Source organism: Macaca nemestrina, chromosome 15 (genome assembly GCF_043159975.1).
Source record: "Macaca nemestrina isolate mMacNem1 chromosome 15, mMacNem.hap1, whole genome shotgun sequence".
NCBI lineage: Eukaryota > Metazoa > Chordata > Mammalia > Primates > Cercopithecidae > Macaca > Macaca nemestrina.
In genome coordinates this window covers 26,628,441-26,649,134 of record NC_092139.1, presented here as the reverse complement: position 1 = coordinate 26,649,134, position 20,694 = coordinate 26,628,441, and the positions used below count along the sequence as shown (strand labels likewise).

General features: G+C 51.9%; 1 protein-coding gene and 1 long non-coding RNA gene across 2 annotated transcripts in view; one reads left to right on the top strand and one right to left on the bottom strand.

Annotated features, from left to right (window-relative positions):
- Nucleotides 1-13,315, bottom strand: part of LOC105496321 (transglutaminase 2) — a 38,496-nt gene extending 25,181 nt beyond the window's left edge. The window contains exons 1-3 of the mRNA XM_011766654.2: nucleotides 13,163-13,315; nucleotides 9,473-9,652; nucleotides 3,400-3,642 (exon numbers count right to left, since the gene is read on the bottom strand). Of these exons, the coding sequence (XP_011764956.1) occupies nucleotides 3,400-3,642; nucleotides 9,473-9,652; nucleotides 13,163-13,172 (433 nt within the window). The 5' untranslated portion in view covers nucleotides 13,173-13,315. The remainder of the gene's footprint in view (nucleotides 1-3,399; nucleotides 3,643-9,472; nucleotides 9,653-13,162) is intronic.
- On the top strand, nucleotides 12,784-20,078 carry LOC105496322 (uncharacterized). Its single transcript, XR_011613366.1, has 5 exons — nucleotides 12,784-12,910; nucleotides 14,476-15,739; nucleotides 16,073-16,217; nucleotides 16,747-16,826; nucleotides 18,909-20,078. It is a non-coding gene; the product is annotated as an uncharacterized lncRNA (long non-coding RNA).
- Nucleotides 20,079-20,694: the final 616 nt, after the last annotated feature.

Genomic DNA, 20,694 nt, shown 5'->3' with positions numbered 1-20,694 from the left:
ACCAGCAGCCCCCACTTTCATCACAGTGAGGAAAAATGGGAAAGAGGCCAAGTCTCTTGTGTATTCTGATCTTTGGCTCTGGAAACTTCTATAAAAATTAACCCTGAAGTCAATGAACTATAATGGCTCTGCAGCAGCCGGAGGATGTGGGATAAAGAATGAAAGAGAAAGGACAACCCACAGTGTTTCAACATTAGAATGAGTGTCAGCACTTGTTGAACTGTCCCCACCCCAGCTCAGGATGCCAAGACTGTGACGTCCCCAGCTCAGGTCTCCATCTGGTAAAGGTGGGGGCACTGGGGACGTGAAGCCTTGCATATAACTGGCACTCGATCATATTGGTCTTGGAGCTGACGTATAGGAGGGTCCCATTTTCCAGGCAGACCTGGCCCTTTCCCACCCATCAGACTGATTTCCTCCCATAGCGCTCCTGCGCTCACCCCAGCCCAACTTCCTGCCTCTGCCTCACCAGCTCTACAGCTCCCGCCCCGGGATGTGGGTCACTTTAGTCACTGTGCCGCTTGGCTGACCGCCACTCCAACCCTCCGGGTGAGGCCAAGCAGGAGGAAGGGGGCCATCCCCCAGAACCACGCTCCCCATTCCCTGAACTCTGAAACCCTGTGGTGTGGACAAGGGTGGGGACACCGGCGTGTTCCTGTCCTGTTGGCAGAGCTGCCAACTAGTTGCGACCCTCTGCAGTTGACTAAAATTCAAAACAAACCTATGGGGCGGGGGGATCCAGTAAGGCTACTTCTCTCCCGAGAAATCATTCCATTGGCCACAGGGTCTGAAGCAATGGTGCTCATTGACGCATGGTCCCTGCATGCCATGAGCCTCCAGGCACAACCTCTTGTCCATCAGTGGGGGCTAGACCATCCACATGGGCAAGACACAGGACACTCGAGGCCCTTAGAAAGAATGAGCAGATGTGGCCGGGCATGGTGGCTCACGTCTATAATCCTAGCACTTTGGGAGCCCAAGGTGGGCGGATCACCTGAGGTCAGGAGTTTGAGATCAGCCTGGCCAACATGGTGAAACTCCGTCTCTACTAAAAATACAAAAATTAGCCCAGCGTGGTGGTGCATGCCTGTAGTCCCAGCTACACGGGAGGCTGAGGCAGGAGAATCATTTCAACCCGGGAGACAGAGGTTGCAGTGAGCCGAGATTTCACTGCTGCACTCCAGCCTGGGTGACAGAGAGATCCTCGGTCTCAAAAAAAAAAAAAAAAAGAAAGAAAGAATGAATGAATACATGTATGCAGACCAATGTGGACAGATCCTCACAGTGTATTGCAAGGGGAAAAACCAAGTTGTAGGTTAATGTATACGGTGGGATCCTTTTATGTTTGTGATAGAGAGACAGAGCCCTAAACAATACAGCAGTTTCTCCAGGCACGTGCAGACTGGCCTAAGGAGGGGAGCCCCCGCAAAATATCTAACAATGGTGTTCCCCCAGGAGGAGGGGTCAAAGGGTGAGGCCGTTTCTCTGTAGTCTTGAAGCCCTCCCCTCCCCTTTTTTTGAGACAGAGTCTTTCTCTGTCACCCAGGCTGGAGTACAGTGGCACAATCCTAGCTAACTGCAGCCTCAACCTCCTGGACTCAAGAGATGATCCCACCTTAGCCTCCTGAGTAGTTGGGACTACAGGTAGGTGTGTGTCATCACATCAGGCTAATTTTTGTATTTTTTTTATAGAGATGGTGAGTTTCACCATGCTGGCAAGGCTGGTCTTGAACTCCTCGCTCAAGTGATCCCCCTGCCTCAGCCTCCCAAAGTGCAGGGATTACAAGTGTGGAATTACAGGCGTGGGATTACACTGCACCTGGGCTTGAAGCTTTTCTAAAGAGAATGCTGTCATGGCCTACTGTTATACTGGGAAATAAAAGTCAAAATATGGAAACGAGAAAAATTTTAAAAGCTTTCTGCTCAAATATAAATTGCCTCAAAATAAAGAAGAAAAAAGATAAAGCAGTGGGCCAGCAAGAAGGTGGTGGTCTAACAGCCAGGAGGCCGGAATTTCCGCCCTTTTGAGGACGGACACACAATTCCCAGGAGGGGCCTGGCCCATGATGCTTGTCCCCCTGCTTTGTTTCATTAGAGCAGAAAGGAAACAGATCATTAGACCCGACTGCCTTGCTAGTTAGATGGGAAAATCGAGGCCTGGGGAGGTGATGGGCAACCCCTGCCTCCTCAGTTTCCTGTGTGTGAAGTGGGGACGCTGTCATGTCACCCTTAGGATTGTTGAGAGGCCCGACTGAGACAGTGCGTAAGAAGGCAGCTGGACAGTCAAACTGCTCCTACTCACCCCCTCCCTCAGCCCTCCCCCCAACCTCACTCCCCGTTTCCCTTCCCCAAACCAGTCTGGGTGAGATTTAAAACATGGCTGCCCACCTCGGCCAGGCACAGTGGATCATGCTTGTAATCCCAGCACTTTGGGAGGCTGAGGCGGGTGGATCACCTGAGGTCAGGAGTTCGGGACCAGCCTGGCCAACATGGTGAAACTCTGTCTCTACTAAAAATATAAAAATTAGCCAGGCGTGGTGGCACATGCTTGTAATCCCAGCTACCTGGGAGGTTGAGGCAGGAGAATTGCTTGAACTTGGTGGGCGGAGGTTGCAGTGAGCCGAGATCGTACCATTGCATTCCAGCCCAGGCAACAAGAGCAAAACTCTGTCTCAAAAAACAGAAAACAAAAACAGGGCCCCATGAAACAGAACCAGGACATAGTGCCCGGGCCTGGGCATCAGCTGGGCACCCTTTTTCTGATGTGTAGCTTTTGAAACCAAGTCACCGCTAAGCCCCAGTTTGTAGTGGTCTGGGAATACACAGGCCTCAAACAGTGAATGAAGTCCCTTGGTAAATATCTGGAATTGGGCATATCATTCTACTTCTTTGTATTTTTAGTTTTTTAGAGGCAGGGTCTCACTCTGTTATCCAGGCTGGAGTGCAGTGGTATAATCACAGCTCACTGCAGCCTCCACCTCCTGGACACAAATGATCCTCCCATCTCAACCTCCCAATTAGCTGGGACCACAGGCGTGCACTACCACACCCAGCTACTGTTAAATTTTTTTTTTTTTTTTTGTAGAGACAGGGTCTTGCTCTGCTGCCCAGGCTGGTCTTTAACTTCTGGCTCACTCAAGTGATCCTCCCTCCTCAGCCTCCCAAAGGACCGAGATTATAGGCATGGATCACTGAGACCGGCCTCATTTTGTTTCTATCAACAGGGATAACAGGAGTACTCATGTCTTGAGGGTTTTGTGAGGCTGGAGCACAGTGGGCCCCACTCAGTCCACTTTGATGTGTGTCTCTTATCCCCTGTTCTTCCCACCTCCAGTGGCCTCCATGGGCGGATCCAGCCCTGCCCACCCCAATGCTGTGAGTGGACGGCGTGTGGCTCACCTGGGCACCAGGCATTGAAGAGCAAGATGAAGTGGCCCAGCACAAAGCTGGATCCCTGGTAGCCAGTGGAGGCCTCCAGGCTGAGGCGATACAGGCCGATGGGGGCGCTGGCCGGGGTGGTGAGCTGCAGCGAGAGAGTGCAGTCTTGCTGGTCCACCACGGTGGCCGTCCAGTCACCCTCCTCCACAGCATCTCGTAGTGGAAAACGGGCCTTGGTCCCGGCCTCCTGGCTGGGGGCTGGGCCTGTGGAGGGAGAAGCAGTAGCTGTGAGCTAGGGGTGGCAGGGCTGGCACGGCAGGGCACCTACCTGGGGTCCCCCGGCTTGGGGTCCAGGCCTAGTTCTGCCACTAACCACTGAAATAACTTTGGCAAGAAGTTTTGTCTCCTTGAGCCTCAGTTTCCTCATCTGTAAAGAGGGGCTCAGAACCCCAGCCTTTCGGGGTGGTTTTGTGGGAATGCATAAAAAACCACAGGCACACACATGTCCTCAACTAGAGAGTCCTCCTGAGAGAGGGCCAGGCAACCCGGAGCCAAGGCTCATTCCACCGCTCTGCAATGACGTGACTTGGGACAAGCCCATCCCTCTCTCTGGGATTGCCTGGCTCATTTGTGTAGCATAAACAAGGATTAGGCAAGATGCCCCAGGGCCCCCCTTTCCTGCCTAAATCCTCTACCTGCTAGCGTCCCGCTTTTTCCCTCAGAGAAGGAAGCCCAGACACTGAGCAGGAAGGGACCTCCTTCCTCGGAGAGCCCCTTGCGGTAGGCCAGCGGAGGATGCTGGCTGGCCCACACAGCCTCTAGGTGTCTGTCTCCCTAAGCCCCCCCAACTGCTGTCCCCCGCATCTCCACAGGCAGTTCTGAGATGCTGGTCATAACCACCCCTCTCCTTCCTACAGCCTTTTACACTTTATGAAGCACCTGCTTCCTTTGAGACCCCTTGCCCAGGTGAGAACACTGAGGCTCAGAGCGAAGGGGGTCTCCCAAGGATATCCTAGGAGTCTGTGGCAAAGGTCGCATCTGAAGTGGGTCTTTAGCTCTCAGTTGTCTTCTATGGTGCCTCTCCTTCCCAAACAGGACACTCCCTGGCCGGGTTCTCAAAGGCACAGCGATGGGCACACTCTCCAAGCAACCAAGAAATTCCCGAGGCCTGGGGAAGCCTGAGGGACTTTTCCAGGTGGAGGGGAGGGCCACCCCCACAGGCAGGTCTGAGTCATGGGCAGGGCGAGGAGGGGCCGGTCACTTTCTGGACATGGGTGGTGGAGAGGAGACAGAGGACGTTCTCTGCCTGGCTGGGCGGGTGCCCAGGAAAGTTTATTTTTATTCTTACATCTCCCTCTCTGCAGCTCTGCCCACCCGCTGCTGACATTATTGGGGCCTGCTCACCCTGGGGCTCCCTCCCAGCCCTCAGCCCCCTCCTCCCTGCCAGCCAGCCCCACCCACACCCAGCTCAAATGTAACCATGAACTAACAGGCATGGTTAGTTGGGCCCTGCCCAAGTGCCAGGGACCAACTGGAAGCCTTTGAATGCTCCCTGACTTCCAGAGCTGGCATTCGGGGAGTAGCCGTGCAGGCTTGGGGTCCCAGACCCACCCTAGGTCTGGTTCCCCCACTCTGCCCCTGAGTACTGTGTGACCTGGGCCACATCACCAGGCCTCTCTGATCTGCTTTCTTATCCAAGAAGAAAACAGGCTTAGGCCACATGCCCGGGAGGGTCCAGTCTCAGGTTCGAAACTGGCTCTATGCTTGGACAAGTTACTTAGCTTCTCTATGCCACAGTTTTCTCATCTGTAAAATGGGGCCAGTGGCAGTACCTCCCTATAAGGTTGTTGTGAAGCTTAAAGAGGACAGGCATGCAAAGCATCCCACAAGGCGCCTGGTGTATAGTAAGTGCTCAAGAAATCATAGTTAGCCTTGTTCAGTTTTCATGAACGCCTCCTGGATCTGTTTCGAAGGTTCCATGAGAGAGTTCATAGAAAGCATTTTGAACAGTGACCAGCTCAGTTATCATGCAGGAAATGTGAGCGATCGTCAGTGTTATTAGAAGGGGCCACTAAAAATATGAATTCTCAGGCTAAATAGTAGATTATGAGAACTGGAGTGGAATGTAGAGATTGTCTAGTTTTATTGAAGAACTTCACAGATATGGAAACTGAGGCTGAGCAGGGTGGCGCTGGGGTGACCAAGCATCACAGTTTGCTCAGGACAGCCTCAGTTTATGCTTGTGGCCCTTACTTAATTCTTAAGGGCCCTCCTTCCAACCTCAGAAACGTCCCCGCTCAGAGGATCAATGATCTGGTCTCTGTGGCATCAGGCCTGGGCCAGGTCCCATTGCCAATGTCACTGTTGACATTTTACCCTCGGGGACAAGTCAGGAAACGCATTTCCCTTTCTCTCTATCTTGGGACAGCCATGCACACACAGTCACACACACTCACACACCCCTTTCTTCCCAGATCTCGGGGGGACAGGAGAAGGACAGGCTGTCCCACGGTCCACCCGCTGCTCGCGTAAGCTGGCTTCACAAAGTCCTTGGCTGCGGTTCTACACCATCCTCTTTGTGGGACCAGGGGCACCATGAGGACGACTCTGTGCCCAAATGACCACAGGGAGCCTAGGGTCCTGGCCACTATCCCAGACCATGGCGGCCGGGCTGGGATGGGGTGGGTGAGCAGAACCTTCTAGAGTAAAGCCTTCTATTCGCCTCATAAGGGTTACTTTCACTCCTCCAGGCTGACTTCACTCCTACGGCCACAGCCACACCCCCTCAAACCCAACCCCATCCTTGGAGGGAAGCAGAGCTTTATCCCTCTAACAAGGATGGCATTTGTCTAGTGTGGCCTGGACCCCATAACAGAATCTGTCAGGTCTCGAACTGTCTGGGTGAAAACACACAACATCTAGGAATGTGTGGGGTCAGGCCACACATTCACTTTCACATTCACTCAGCTCCATTCGCTGAGTGACCTTAGCCAGCTCTCCTGCTTCTCTGGGCCTCAGTTTCCCATCACAAGCTAGAATGTTCCCGCACAGGAGCAGAGTCAGCTGGCCAGGCCTTGAACCGAGTGCTGACCCAGGCCAGGCGTGGAGTTGAGGGAGGGCCCGGTTTCCTGGTATTGTCCCTCAGGCTTCCCCAGGCCTCGGGAATTTCTTGGTTGCTTGGACAGGGAAGATGTGTGCACTCTGTACTCAGAGATCTGGGCTCCTCTGTGGCTGCCTACAGGGGCTGCGGAAGTGACCAGGGCAGGTTGGTTATGGTTTGAGATAAGTTGGTGGAGACTGGAGGACAGAGATTAGCTGGCTGGGGTGGGAAGGTCAGCAGTGGCCCTTCACCCAACCCCAAACTCAGGACCCTAATCACCTAACACTACGCTGCCCAGACAATTGGAGGAGAAATAAGAAAGGGGACATCTGGGCTGGGTGCGGTGGCTAACACCTGTAATCCTAGCACTTTGGGAGGCCGAGGTGGGCGGATCACAAGGTCAGGAGATCGAAACCATCCTGGCTAACACGGTGAAATCCCGTCTCTACTAAAAATATTAAAAATTAGCCGGCGTGGTGGCGGGCGCCTGTAGTCCCAGCTACTCGGGAGGCTGAGGCAGGAGAATGGTGTGAACCCGGGAGGCGGAGCTTGCAGTGAGCCGAGATCACGCCACCGTACTCCAGCCTGGGCGACAGAGCGAGACTTTGTCTCAAAAAAAAAAAAAAAAAAAAAAGGTGAGGGGACATCTGGAGAGTAAAAGAAGAGAAAAGAAGGCGGCCTTATCCTTAGCGAACGAGCGCAGGAGCAGAAAACCAAATCCATGTTCTCACTTATAAGTGGGAGCGAAATGACAAGAACACATGGACGCATAGAGGGAAACAGCACACACTGGGGCCTCCTTGAGGGTGGGAGGAGGGAGAGGAGCAGAAAAAATAACGCTTGGGTACTAGACTCAGTACCTGGGTGACAAAATAATCTGTACAACAAACCCCCATGACCCGAGTTTACCTACACAACAAACCTGCACGTGTACCCATGAACTTAAAATAAAAGTTTAAAGAAAGAAAAATAAATAAAAAAGAAAGTAGAAATCACAGGCTGCCCAAGCCAGCAGCTCACCTACCATTCCATTTCACAGAGGAACACACTGAGACCCGGCAGGCACTTGTGATCAATGTGCCTACTGCAGGGACATACGGATGAAAAGCCTCACCCTGCGGTCAGGGTTGGAAGCCTTCTGTGTCCCTAACTCACTGTGTGACTGACCCTCCTGAGCCAGTGACTACCTTTCCGAGCCTCAGCTTTCCCATCTGCAAAATGGAGTCCTTTATAACTTCTAAGCTGCGAGGATTCAAGACAAGCATGCGTTCAGCGGGTGTGCCATAGATGTTGTGATTTTCACTACCACAAGCCTGACTTTTCTCAGGCCACCAGATCCAGTCCTTAACTGCCACGTACCCTCACTTTCCACTTCGTAGAGGGGGAAACTGAGGCTGGAAGGTCAGAGACTTGCTGGGGGCTCCTTGGCTCTGTTAGCAAGTGACCTACGGGGCCAGGGTGCTTATGGTGGGAGTTCCTGGGCAATGGGTGTGTCTCCACCAGGAGGCCAGGGGCAGGGAGCAGACGGATGGAGGAGGTATCCGAGGCAAGCCTGCAGTCCCCATGATAAGCCTTATCAACGGCCTTCTAGGTCAATGCAGGCCTCAGCCAAGGAATGCTTGCTGCCATCTCTGCCCTCGGATACTTCAGAAAGAGCTGGCCTTTCCCACCCCGAGTCCTAGCCAGGTGGCCCCTCACTGACCTCAAGGGAGTGGCTCCCACCAGAAACCAGCCCCACTAATTTGGCATTTGAGGGCATTTTCCCAGGAATGGCCAACAAAGAAAATTGGGCACGACGCATCTGGGGATGAGATGCCTGGGGCCTTGGCATCCCTTTACCCATTCCTGCGGCCCCAGTACGAAGATAAGCAACAGCTGCAAACATCCGCAGGCCCTCCCCCACAGCAGACACTTAAGAACCTTGCAATATGAGGGCTTTCAGATAACGAAACTCAGGTTCAGAGAGGTTAAGTAATTTGCCTAAGGTAACCCAGCCTGCGCTAGAATCCAGGTCTCTCTGTCCAGCCTCAGAGACTGAGGCAGCTGCCAAATGCTTGGAGAATGAACTGCTGGGACCCAGAACTGCTCATATAGAAGGCTGAAGCCAACTGGGCTCTTTCTGTGCCACCCAGGCCTGATTTGGGCCTGATCCAGGTGCCTGGCTGGGTTGCACAGATTTCAGGCTGCAGAGGGATTAGAAAGTTGTTTTGATATGGGAAAGGGCAGACAGGATCTTTTTCTTTTTTCCTTTAAGGTGGTGTCTTGCTATGTTGTCCAGGCTGGATTCAAAGACCTAGGCTCAAATGATCCTCTCACCTCAGCCTCCCAAATAGCTGGGATTACAGGCATGTACCACTGTGCCTGGCTTGTGGATGGGATTTTTTTTTTGAGACAGAGTTTCACTCTTATTACCCAGGCTGGAGTGCAATGGCATGATCTCGGCTCACCGCAACCTCTGCCTCCTGGGTTCAAGCGATTCTCCTGCCTCAGCCTCCCAAGTAGCTGGGATTACAGGCATGCGCCACCACACCCAGCTAATTTGGTATTTTTAGTAGAGATGGGGTTTCTCCATGTTGGTCAGGCTGGTCTCGAACTTCCGACCTCAGGTGATCCACCCACCTCGGTCTCCCAAAGTGCTGGGATTACAGGTGTGAGCCACCGCGCCCGGCCTGTAGATGGGATCTTGATCAGCTTTCCTCATTGAAGGCTGACCTGCAACCCTGGTGATAATAGGCTTTCAGAAGCTCAGGGGTCCAGAGGCACAGACTTGCTCACAAAGCTGGTGGTCTGCATGACATCTTCTCCCTTTCAGGGCCTCAGTTCCCTCATCTCTAAAATGGGGCTAATGACAGGTGGCAATCTCCCAGGGAACAAAGAGGGGTAAAGTTATTTGTTTTGTTCTCTGTCAGGGGTCTGGGACATGTCAGGGTGGAGAGGAGGTGGTGGTGGTGGTGGTGGTGGTGGTGGTGGAGGAGTGAGGATGCAGGTACTCACCGGTCACGACACTGAAGGTAAGACTGTCTACACTGGCCTCGTAGTTGCGGCCCTCAAAGTGCAGGGTCAGCCAGAAGGGCTGGCCCCGTCGCACCACCAGCTTCTCCCGGCACAGGTCGGCCGTGTGGTGGTCTCGGCCATTGGTCTCCAGCTCCAGATCACACCTCTCCAAGACCAGATCTATGGAAACAGAAGGAGATGCATGAGCCTCGGGGGCAGCCTTCAGACCCCCAGCGATGCACCTGCCCTCCCTAGACATGGGGGCCTTGTACCCTCTTACTCCCCATGAAGCATGGCCATTCTTTTGACTGACCTCTCTCCCCAACCCTGGTCACACAGGGGCTGGGCGGGGCCCAATCTCCCTAACCCCTTTTTTCTTTTTAATTTAATTGAGACAAGGTCTTGCTTTGTTGCCCAGGCTGGAGTGCAGTGGTGTGATTGTAGCTCACTGTAGCCTTGAATTCCTGGGTTTAAGGGATCCTCCCACCTTAGCCTCCTCAGTAGCTGAGAGGACAGGCATGCAACACTAATTTCTTCATTTATCAGTAAGCTGGGACTATAGGTATGTGCCTAGATAATTTTTTCATTTTTGGTTTTGCCATGTTGCCCAGGCTGGTCTCAAACTCCTGGGCCAAGCGATGCTCCTGTCTTGATCTACCAAAGTGCAGGTGTGAGCCACAGTGCCCAGCTTTCCCTAAATCTTTTAATCACAAGGTTGTGACCCCTGTGGCACTTCCTAGCTGTGTGACCTCCAGCAGCCATAGGGAACAGTAGAATCTACCTCCCAGGGCTGGTGTGAGCATGAAATGAATTAATGCATGTAAAACACTTAGTACAATGTCTGTTGTGTAATAAATACTCAGTAAACATGAGCTATTCTATTGCTATCAGAGGGTTCTTTTGGTTTAAACAGGGGCAGTATTTGGTATAGGTCAATGACATGGGCTTTGCCTTTAGATCCAATGTCCAATTTACAGGAAATACCCCGGGCTGAGGAACAAGTTAAACATAGAACCGGGATGTAATTGACAAACTTCATACACAGGGAAACTATTGACAAAGGGTCCGGTTTCTTTAATAAATAGATTGCAAGAAAGAAAATGAACAAAACATTGAAGAGAGAACCTGTAAAGAGAAATGTAAACCCATTGTGATGTATTGATCTTATTTGGATCTTGATTTCAAAAACGTATTTTAAAACATTTATTACATGTACAAGACAACCGGAAATTTAAATACTGATGGCATAATGGTGATATCAAAGAATTTTTGTTAATTTGCTTGTGTTAAAAAAGAGAGTCCTTATCCTTTAAAGGCATATACTGAAACATTGACAGATGACATGATGTGATGTCTGAGATTTCCTGGCGAATAACAGAGAAGGTGCACAAGGGCAGGAGACGCCACGGTGGTCAGGGCTGGGTGACGGGGACATAGGAATTTATTAAACAATTCTATCTACTTTTATGTATGTTCAATATTCTCCACCACAAAACATTTTTAACATGATAGGAGCTTTGAAGACTTCCAGAGGTAGATTTTAGTTCTGCTGTGCTGCTGTGTGAGCCTGGATAAGTGTCTCCCCCTCTCTGGCCTCCTCCTCTGAAGTCTCAAGGGGCTGCTGTGAGTCTAGAAGACGTGTTGGGAACCCCCTTCCCCAGGGCCAGCCCAGGACAGAAGCTTGATATGTAAAAGTTCCATTTACAGTTTCAGATGGAGCAGAGGACCAGGGCACAGTCAGGGTGACAGATGGGTGGGGGTCTTGGGGGAAAACAAATCTCATAAACCTTGGCAAGCTCAAGGTCAAGATTGGGAAGCCCTTAAGGTGGGAGGAGTGGGCAAGACAGACTCTCTGAGAGTGGGGCCACTGGACAGCATGTGGTCCAAGTGAGGCCCAGGGGCAGGAATTTGTTCAGAGTCACGCCGCAAGTTGGTTCTTGCAGTGGGAGAGCCCAGGTCTCCGGCTCACCTTCAACTATTCCAAAAATGACATGCAAAGTGCCTTTTATGTGAATTATCTCAACTTAAATCCCAAAACAACTCCGCTTACCTAGATGCTATCATGATTTCCATTTTGTAGACAAAGACACCAGGTGGCCCCAGGTCCCAGAGCAAGTGGCTGCTTTGGGATTGGAATCCAGAGCTGTGGCATTCCCTAGGATTCTGCCCTGGGAACCACCTCGCTACAGCTCAGTTCGTTCTCCAGCCCCTCTTACGACCCTCCCTCGCCACGTCCTGTGTTGTTCTCAAACCTGGGGGCAGATAGTTCTGCGCCACTGAAGTATCAGGGATGTCGGTCCCCGTGTAATCACAACAGACGAGACCTCAGTGGCCAGAAGGGAAAACTTCCTGCTGGCCTGTTGCGGTGAGAAAATGTTGTTTTTGGAAACTTCAGTCCCAGGGAGCTTGAGTATGAAAGAGGCCATTGTTGTTCCCGTGGAAGACCCTGGAGATATGGCCAGTCCCTGGGCTGTGGGAGCCGGGGCATTTTCTCCATCTATTGTCCGAAGAAGGGTTTCCAGAAATCACGCCCAGCTCCAAAGGTGCAGAAACACTGGGGTCTAGAATTGTAGGATTTATAGGATTTCTGCACTGAGAAAAGGCCTAGGTCTTCCAGGCCAGTGAGACCTCTGTCAGAAGTGCCCACTGTGACACGGGGCTGGGGGCTCATCATAACTGGCATCTCCAGGATCTCCCAGCCCCACTGAGCCCTGCTTTTGACCACGGGGGGGTGAGAAGATGCATTGAGGACAAGCGGCCACCAAAGCGACACATCACAGTGTATTGGGAGCTGGGTCCGAGGGAGGCGGGTGGCTGAGATCACACAGCAGGGTCAGGCGGGTCCACAGTTCCTGCCACCCATTCCTGCTCCACCTGCCCCATGTCCCTGTACCACACCCCTTCCTGGGGGTTGCAATGGGTGCAGAAGCCATCCCCAGATGAACTTGACCCAAGAGCCAGCTGGGATTCTGGGTCCAGCAGTGACATCCTCCATGGTAGAAATTCCTCCCGCTGGGACCCAAGACAGTGCTGCTTGTGTTTGGGGGGATGTGGGAGGAGGGTGCAGGTATGAAATTAAGCCTCTGTTCCACTCCTCTCCTTCCTCACAGATGCACCAAAGACTGACACTGTTGTTCTTATTTTATAGGCGAGACTCAACAAGTGGCCAAGGTCTGGGGTTGCAGAACGTGAGGGCGGGAAGAACCAGCCTGGTTTCCGAAGCCTCCCGGATAGGATGCTGAAAGCTCCTCTCTGGCCGCTGGAGCCAAGGACTCAGCCAGGCTTGGCTTGCACACCACTGGGTTACAGTGTTGCAAACTGGAAACTACTGTCCTGGCGGACCACTGGCACGTGTCCCCGGTCAGTCAGTGGGGGCTGGCTCCCTGATGTGTGCCTGGAGCTGTGCAGGGGGTGCTGGCCTGGCTTCAGAACACTTAGGTACGGGTGGTTCTTGCCAGCCAGGACCCCTTTGCGTTCCATTGCCTCACCTGATCCAGGGAGGCAAGGGTTAAGGGTTACGCACTGTGGACCGGGAAACTGAGGCTCCAAGCAGCATCGAGGCGCCTCCCCACCCAGCCGAGTCTGCCTGTTGCTCTCCAAATCAGGACTTAGGAATTCAGCTCCCACCAGGTCCTGACCCCCAATGCCCCGGAGCCCCTGAGTGGCGGCTGCGCTGACTCTGATACTCACCCTCGGCCATGTTCGGGCGGGGGCGGGGGCGGTGGCTCCTTACACTGGCAGCAGGACCCTCCAAGTGCGACCACTGGTGGCTGGCACTGCCGAGGCGGGGCGCGGCGCTAATTTATAGCCCGCTTTGGGGCGGGCCGGGGGCGGGGCCCCGCGGGAAGGCGGCGACCTGGGAGGCCACCCAGTGCCCAGTCCCCGGCCCACGCCGCCAGCGCTGGGGCTTACCCAGGGGACCGGAGCCCGAAGGAGGGACGGCGGCCGGGCGAGGGCGCCCCCTGGGGGAGCGGACAGGGACACACAACTAGCCCAGGACATAGACACACCTGGACCCACAGAGTCAGACCTTGGAGAACAGACACGTGGACACATACACTCAGATACAGACACACGCAGCACCCTCACAGAAACACACAACGGAACCTGGGTGCACCTGGACACAGAGACGTGGACTCTCAGGTCAGATCTGGGATCAAGAACACCTCCCCACACCCAACACACACACACACACACACACACACACACACACACTCAGGTACACATACACGGGGAGCAGACACAGACACACAGGGCTGTAGAGATACACACACAGACACAGATACACTCCCACGGATACACCAGACACAGCTGGACACACAGACACAATGACATGGATACAACATCAGATTCAAATTGCAGAGACACACCAGGACGTAGATACAGCCTGGCACAGCCAGGTAGCCTTGACTGCGAGCCACACACAGCTGTGGACACAGATGATCAGGTGTCCACAGGCACCTGGCGCACATACAGAGCTCCCGGACACCAAATGCCACTGTTAGATGTGGATGCAAAATCAGAGAGGGCACCCACAGACACACAAATATGTGGCTACTCAGAGGTGGGTAGACATGCCGGCATGGACTCAGGTACAGACATGCAGACACACCTGCAAAAACAGGCACACCCGTGTCCCTTCCTGTAGCAAAACCCAGATAATCCTCCAATCTCACCCATCCTTGTATCTGTCTAATCAGCCATCCATCTAATCAGCCATCCATCTAATCAGCCATCCATCTACCCATCCATCCACTCACCCTTGCATCACCTACCCATCCATCTATCCATCCACTCATCCCTCATCCATCCCTCCCTCCATGTTCTCTTCCCTCCCTCCCTCAATCCATCCATCCACTGAGCTTTCTTGAGGCCCCACTGTGTGCCAGAAAGGAGCACGGCCAACCTTCCAGGGACTCAGCCTAGGACTTCTCGAACCTGGCAACCAGGGGGCCTATCTCTCATCCTGATTTCTCTGGTCTCCTGATCTCCTGTGCTTCCAGATCCACTGTGAGCCCTGAGTGGGAAGGGTTCCTGGAGAGACAGAGGCCCACGGGGCTCCCCTGGCACTTTTGCTGGAACAAGCTCTACATTCCGGAACAAGCTCTATATCTATTGATGAATTTGGACTATAGAAGCAGCCCCCATGTCCATTCCTAGATGACATATGGAACAGGGAAAAAAAACCCGTGTTGCTTCAATGGATATTTCTCCCTGGGTCAAATGGGCTCTGGCTGGAGTCTCAGTGAACAAACCCACAAACCATGTTGAGCCCAGCTGACCTGTAATTGCCCCATTTTATAGAGATTGTTGCAGAAACTGTTCCTCACGGTTGGTGGAGGCTTGGAGAAACAGCAGGGTGAGGAGAATCACCTGACCGAGAGGGAAGTCGGTCAACAGGCCAGGGTTCAAGCGTGGCCATGGGCAGGATTTTGACTCATTTTCTTCCTCTGCAAAATGGGGGCAAGAATCCGTCCCTCACAGACCTGAGTAAGACTCAATCTAAATGACTGATGTTGGGTGCCTTACATGGCGAGCATGCAATAACTGGGGGCCCTGAGACTTGGCACCGAAATAGCAAGTGTCCCAGAACCTGCCTATTTTGGGACCTCAAGGAGAGACAGGAGGCGCAGGGACAGTCAGTTCTGCGGAAGGAAGGCTATGTTTCCACAGGTGTCAGCCCTGCCCCAAATGAAAGGATGGGTTTGGCTTTTTCTACCAGGTATTTGTTTCCTTCAAAATCCTCAGCCTGGGAGCTCCTTAGAAGACAGGGAGCCACCTAAGCATGTTATTTTTATTTTTTTGAGACAGGGTCCCACTTTGTTACCCAGACAGTGCAGTGGCGCGATCTTGGCTCACTGCAGCCTGCATCCCTTAGGCTCAAGTGATCCTCCTGCCTCAGCTCCCCTGAGTAGCTGGGACTACAGGAGTGCGCCACCACACCCAGTTAATATTTCTAATTTTTGTAGAGATGGGGGACTCACTATGTTGCCCAGGCTGGTCTCAAACTCCTGAGCTCGAGTGATCCGCACGCCTTGACCTCCCAAAGTGCTGGGATTATAGTCATGAACCACTGTGCCCGGCCTACCCGAGATTTTTAAACTCTTCTTGACCACAGTGTCCAGCATGGTGCCTGGTTCACCACCAGCCCCCAAAAATGTTTGATTTGAGAAATCATCAATTCTATCAGCAGCAGCAGCAGCTCCATTCTGAACATCATTATCGCCTCTTCCTGCGGGCCTGGACTTAGTTCATTACACAGAGTAGGTAAGTCACCCAGCCCTGGGTTTAAATTTTGGCCTCCTCACTGTGTAGCCATGTCCACTACACAGCAAGTCACTGAACCTCTGTGCTTCAGTTTCCTCATTTGTAAAATGGGGGTCGTACTGGTACCCACTGCATAGAGTGTCGTGAGGACTGAGTGAGCTAATTCATGGAGAGTTTGTACAGCAGCAGCCAAACAGTCGGCCCTCAGCGGATGCTGGCTGTGAGAAAAATCCCATTAGATTATTCCTGGATCCCAGCACAGGGCTTAGCACAGAATTCCAGGCCTGTCCTGCACCCAGCCAGCTGCCCCACTTCCTCTCCCACATTCCACAGAACTATGGCCACCTGAGTGACGCATGGCCTTGAGCAACCCCAGGATGTGACCAGCCGGGGTAAGGACTGGCTTCTAGGAAGGTGGCAGACAGAGACCAGAACCCAGGCTTGGCCCAGAGACCTGGATTCCAGTCCCAGTGACCAGGTACCTTTGCCCCTCTCTGGGCTGCAGTTTTCCCATTTGTTCAAAGGGACTGGGAAACCGTGCCCTGTCTTACCTCAGTGGTTGTAAAGGTTTCAAAACTCCACTGAGTCCCAGAGAGGGTGATTATGGGCTCAAGATCCCCAGACGCTACAGTCAGGGCCCTTTGTCATCCATTCAGGGGAAGTGTTGTGCAATGCTTACAGCAGGAGGGCTCTGAGGTCACTCTTGGCTCTGTGACCCTGGGCAAGTTACTAGGCCTCTCTGAGCCTCAGTTTCCTTCTCTATAAAATTGGTATAGTAAGAGTCCCTGACACTGGGGATTAGAGATAATGTTTCTACAGTGCTTACAGGTCACATAGTAAGTACTCAATAAACATCATCTAAGCTTTATGATGATGTCATCAAGAGTCAGGACTCTCTCCAGAAAAGGGAGAGAGTGTGTGGGTGAAGCAGGTTGCAGTCAATGTAGAGTTTTTGGTCAGTGTTGCTCAGAAAGACTGTGTCTCACAAATAAATCTTGTTCCCACAGCCACTGATGCCTAGTATCCCAGCGTTAGAGAGATTCAGCCCCTTCCCCAAGGATTCTCAGGCCTCAAGGTGGAGACGAAGGTGAATATTTAGAAACTTTGGAATAACCCACTACCAGTCAGACATTCCATTTAAACCTCACAGTAAGATTCTTATCATTTGTTAAATGAGGAACCCGGGGCTCAGAGACGGGAAGTGCCTCACCCAAGGCCACACGGTCAGGAGGTGGGAAAGCAGGACATGTGCTTGCTCCCGCGAGGTTCAGAGGTCAGTCCTGTCTCCCTGTGCCCTCCAGGGCAGTCCTCAGGGGCCTGGGCCATGTCCAGTTCTACAGCTTTCAGCAAGTGAGGCCTCCAAGGACTGCAGCCTGTGCTCCTAACTCATGGTGTGTGGTATACACTGGACGCTTAATAAACGTTTATGGCCTGAGGGAGGGATGAGTTACCACAGCTGGAGAAAGAATAGAAGGAAGGAAGGAAACACAGAAACAAGATTAAAGTTCAGAAAGTTCGGAGACACTGCCTAAGGTCACACAGCATGACCAGGCTCTCAGGCCCTGGTTCAGCTCAGCCACTCCTCGAGGACAAGGTGCCTCCAGGCCAGAGACAGACGTGGACAGCTGATGTGAGAGGGAGGGAGGGTGGGGTGGGTAGGAGTGTGCCGGGGCATCTGGAGGTTTTTCTTCCAACTACTGACTAACCGGGATGAGCAGTGTCTGGTGTGAGGGAGCATAGGGAGGGTGGGGCAGGCTCCCCTGAGGTGGGAGGGGGTGGGGTAGGGGTGTTAGGATGGGGCCTTAGGGAAAATATCAGGAGGCAGGCGTGACCTTTCAAGCGCTTTGAGAGAGTGGCCTGTCTGGGGCGGGATCTGGGTCTCCCAGGCTGTGGGGAACAGAGAACACGCATCTGCGTGGGGAGGGAGGATTCTTTCAGTGTGTCCACGTTGCAGATGGAGAGACTCACCTGGTCATCTTGTCCTTAGTTCTGATTCCACAATGTACCACCCTCCAAGTGCAGTCCCTCCCCCTTCCACTGTCCCTGCAGCTGGCATAGGGTCCCAGCCCCTTGAGCTTGATGGACCATGGGCAGGTACTTTTATTTACTTATCCGAAGCGTCAGTTTCTGTTTCTGTAAAAGTGGAAATCACATCCCAGACCTCACGAGGCACTGAAGACCCTGCAGGGCTGAGCCAGCTTACCCTTCTATCACATCTTCCACATTCCTCCCTTCCAGCCTCACCAGACACAGTACTCGCCCCCAAATGCACCCTGCAAACACCCACCTCCAGGCCTTTGCTCCAGCTGTGCCCTCTGCCCGGGCTGGCCTTCCCTCTTCACCTGTCGAAGTTTAACCCAGGCTTTACCCATCCTCCTGAAACCCACCCAGAGACTTCCTTCTTGCTCTCTTGGCCCCACACCCACAGGACATAGTCACAGCCTACCTTGTATAAGTTCTAGTGTTTGTGTATCTCTGTCTCCCTCCACCCCTCTGGCTTTCAGTGGCTGCTCAGTAAAGGCTTGTTGAATGAATTCATGACCTGCACCAGGGGTTCTAAGGAGGAGAGAGAAAGAACCAAGTCAGGTTCTTGAGGTTAGCCCGGGAGCTCTGTTTGATAGGATTTGTGGTGCCAGTTGCCCCTGGTAGGACCAGGAATCAGGGTGAGGTGCTGGGGCCTCTCTCAGTCTTTGTTGTCTGCACCAGAGATGAGAGATCTGGGTCTGACTTACCCTCCAATCATATCTTCTACAATCCCAGGACAACCATTGGGAGAAAAACAAAGGACAGACCTGGGGATGTGTGGGTAGCACAGAGTAGGAATACCCGCTGCTGGGCCTCAGAGCGGGCACCAGCCTTTCCGCAGGCCACACTGCAAGTCAGGGCAGAGTCAGGCTGGGGCTTCCAAACACTATAGAAGTAAATAGTGGCCCTGTACCAGCCAGGACATTGCATGAGGTATGATTCCACAAGACTGTTCAATTTCTATGGGAACAGATAAGTAAATATACATACAGTACATACATAAAAACATACAGAAGAAGGTTTGGAAAAATCCACTCCAAATTGCTGGCAGTGGTGGAAGGAGATATGGGAGGCTATGACTGGGGGACAGGCACTGGTAAGTTTTGAAATTTGAGAAAGCTGTTTTTATATAACTTTGGAATAGGTGTTGCATTTAACAAGGAGTGTGATGGAAGATGAGGCTCAAATGCTAGAACCGGCAGTGAGTCCGTGAGGCAGGGGCCGCAGCTCCAGGCTCCAGCTTGCCCTCCTCTTATTGGCTGTGGCCTCCTCTTCTTCAAAAAAGACTCAACACGACCGACACACCATCCTGCTGGGCTCAAAGGATGAGATCAGAAGAAATGGGAGATAAGGAAAATAAGTCGATTCTATTATTGTTATTATGAAGTGGCTCCAGTTCCTAGCAATCCAGACACCCAAGGGAATGGGGAGTTTTAGGATTTTTTGGAGAACAGAGTTCTGGCCATCTCTGGCAGCAAGATTTGCTTTTCTCATAGGATCAAAACTGACAACCGGATTATCCCTTCCTTGGCACACGATCCTAACAAAGACGGTCATCTGATATGACAACTCCAAAAGATGAGGAGACGTTAGGGCTCAGGAAACACTAGAGGTGGGAGGTGCTGGGAGGGTCAGAAAAACTGCACAAGCAGGACCGGAGCTCTGACATTGACAACAGATGGGGCCATTTGGTGTTGGGATAAACAGTCCTGCTCTTTCTGTGCAGCTTCACAGGGCAATTGTCAGTGATTGCCATGGTGACCTAGAGCCATCCTACGAGTAGAGAGACTTTGTGACCTGCACATTAGCCCCACAAGACACTTTTCACTCCCTTCTAGGTTCTTCTAGCAGCAGCAAGGTTCAACTACGAGGACACGGGCCTGGGTTCAAATCCAGCTCTGCCATGGACTGTCCTATGTGATCTTGAGTGAGTCACAGCACGTCTCCAAGCCTCAGTTTTCCCCTCTGTGAAATGGGGGTGATAAAAACAGTGCCTACGTTACAGGATTTTCGTGAAGGTTGTCACCATTCTTGGTAGACAGTAAGCACTCAAATAAAGGTGGTTGATTACTCAGCAATAAAAAGGAAAGATGCATTGACACATGCTACAACGAGAATGAACTTCCAAACCATCATGCTAAGTGAACACAGGAAGTCACAAAAGACCACATATCATCTGATTCCATTTATACAAAACACCCAGAATAGGCAAATTCATAGATATAGAGAGTACAGCAGGGGTTGTCAGGAGCCAAGGGAAGGGAGAAAGGAAGAGGGAGGAATGAGGAGTGACTGCTAATGGATACAGGGTTTCTTTTTGGGAGTAAATAAAACATTCTAAAATTGGATGGTGGTGTTTGCACAAATCCGTAAATAGACTAAAAGCCATTGAATTGTACACTTAAATGCATGACTTTTATGGTATGTGAAATATCTCTTGATAACGTGGTTTTCAAAAATGTTTGAACGATTTAAAATAAAAAAGCCAAGAATAAAGCTCTGAAAGTCTTTGCAAATATTGTCTCATTCTCAAATTTAAAAAAAATCTAACAGAAACTGCACATGTATGTGCCCAAGGAGATGTGTCGAGGAAGGGTCTTTACAGCATTGTTTGTTATGGCAAAAACCCATCACAACCTAAGTGCCCAGTAGAGGGGGATGGATGAAGAAGCCATGCCTGGGAATATTACTCAGCAGTTGAAAAAAAAGAAGAGACAGTCTCCTGTGTGTGGACATGAAAAGAATTCCAAGTCATAAGGTAGAGCGAAGAAAGCACGTTGCAGGACATTCCATGAAGTACGATTCCACCAGGCTGTTCAATTTCTATGGGAACAGATAAGTAAATATATGCACAGTATGTAAATGTAAATATACAGAAGGTTTGGAAAAATCCACTCCAAATTGCTGGCAGGGTGGGAGGGGATGTTGGG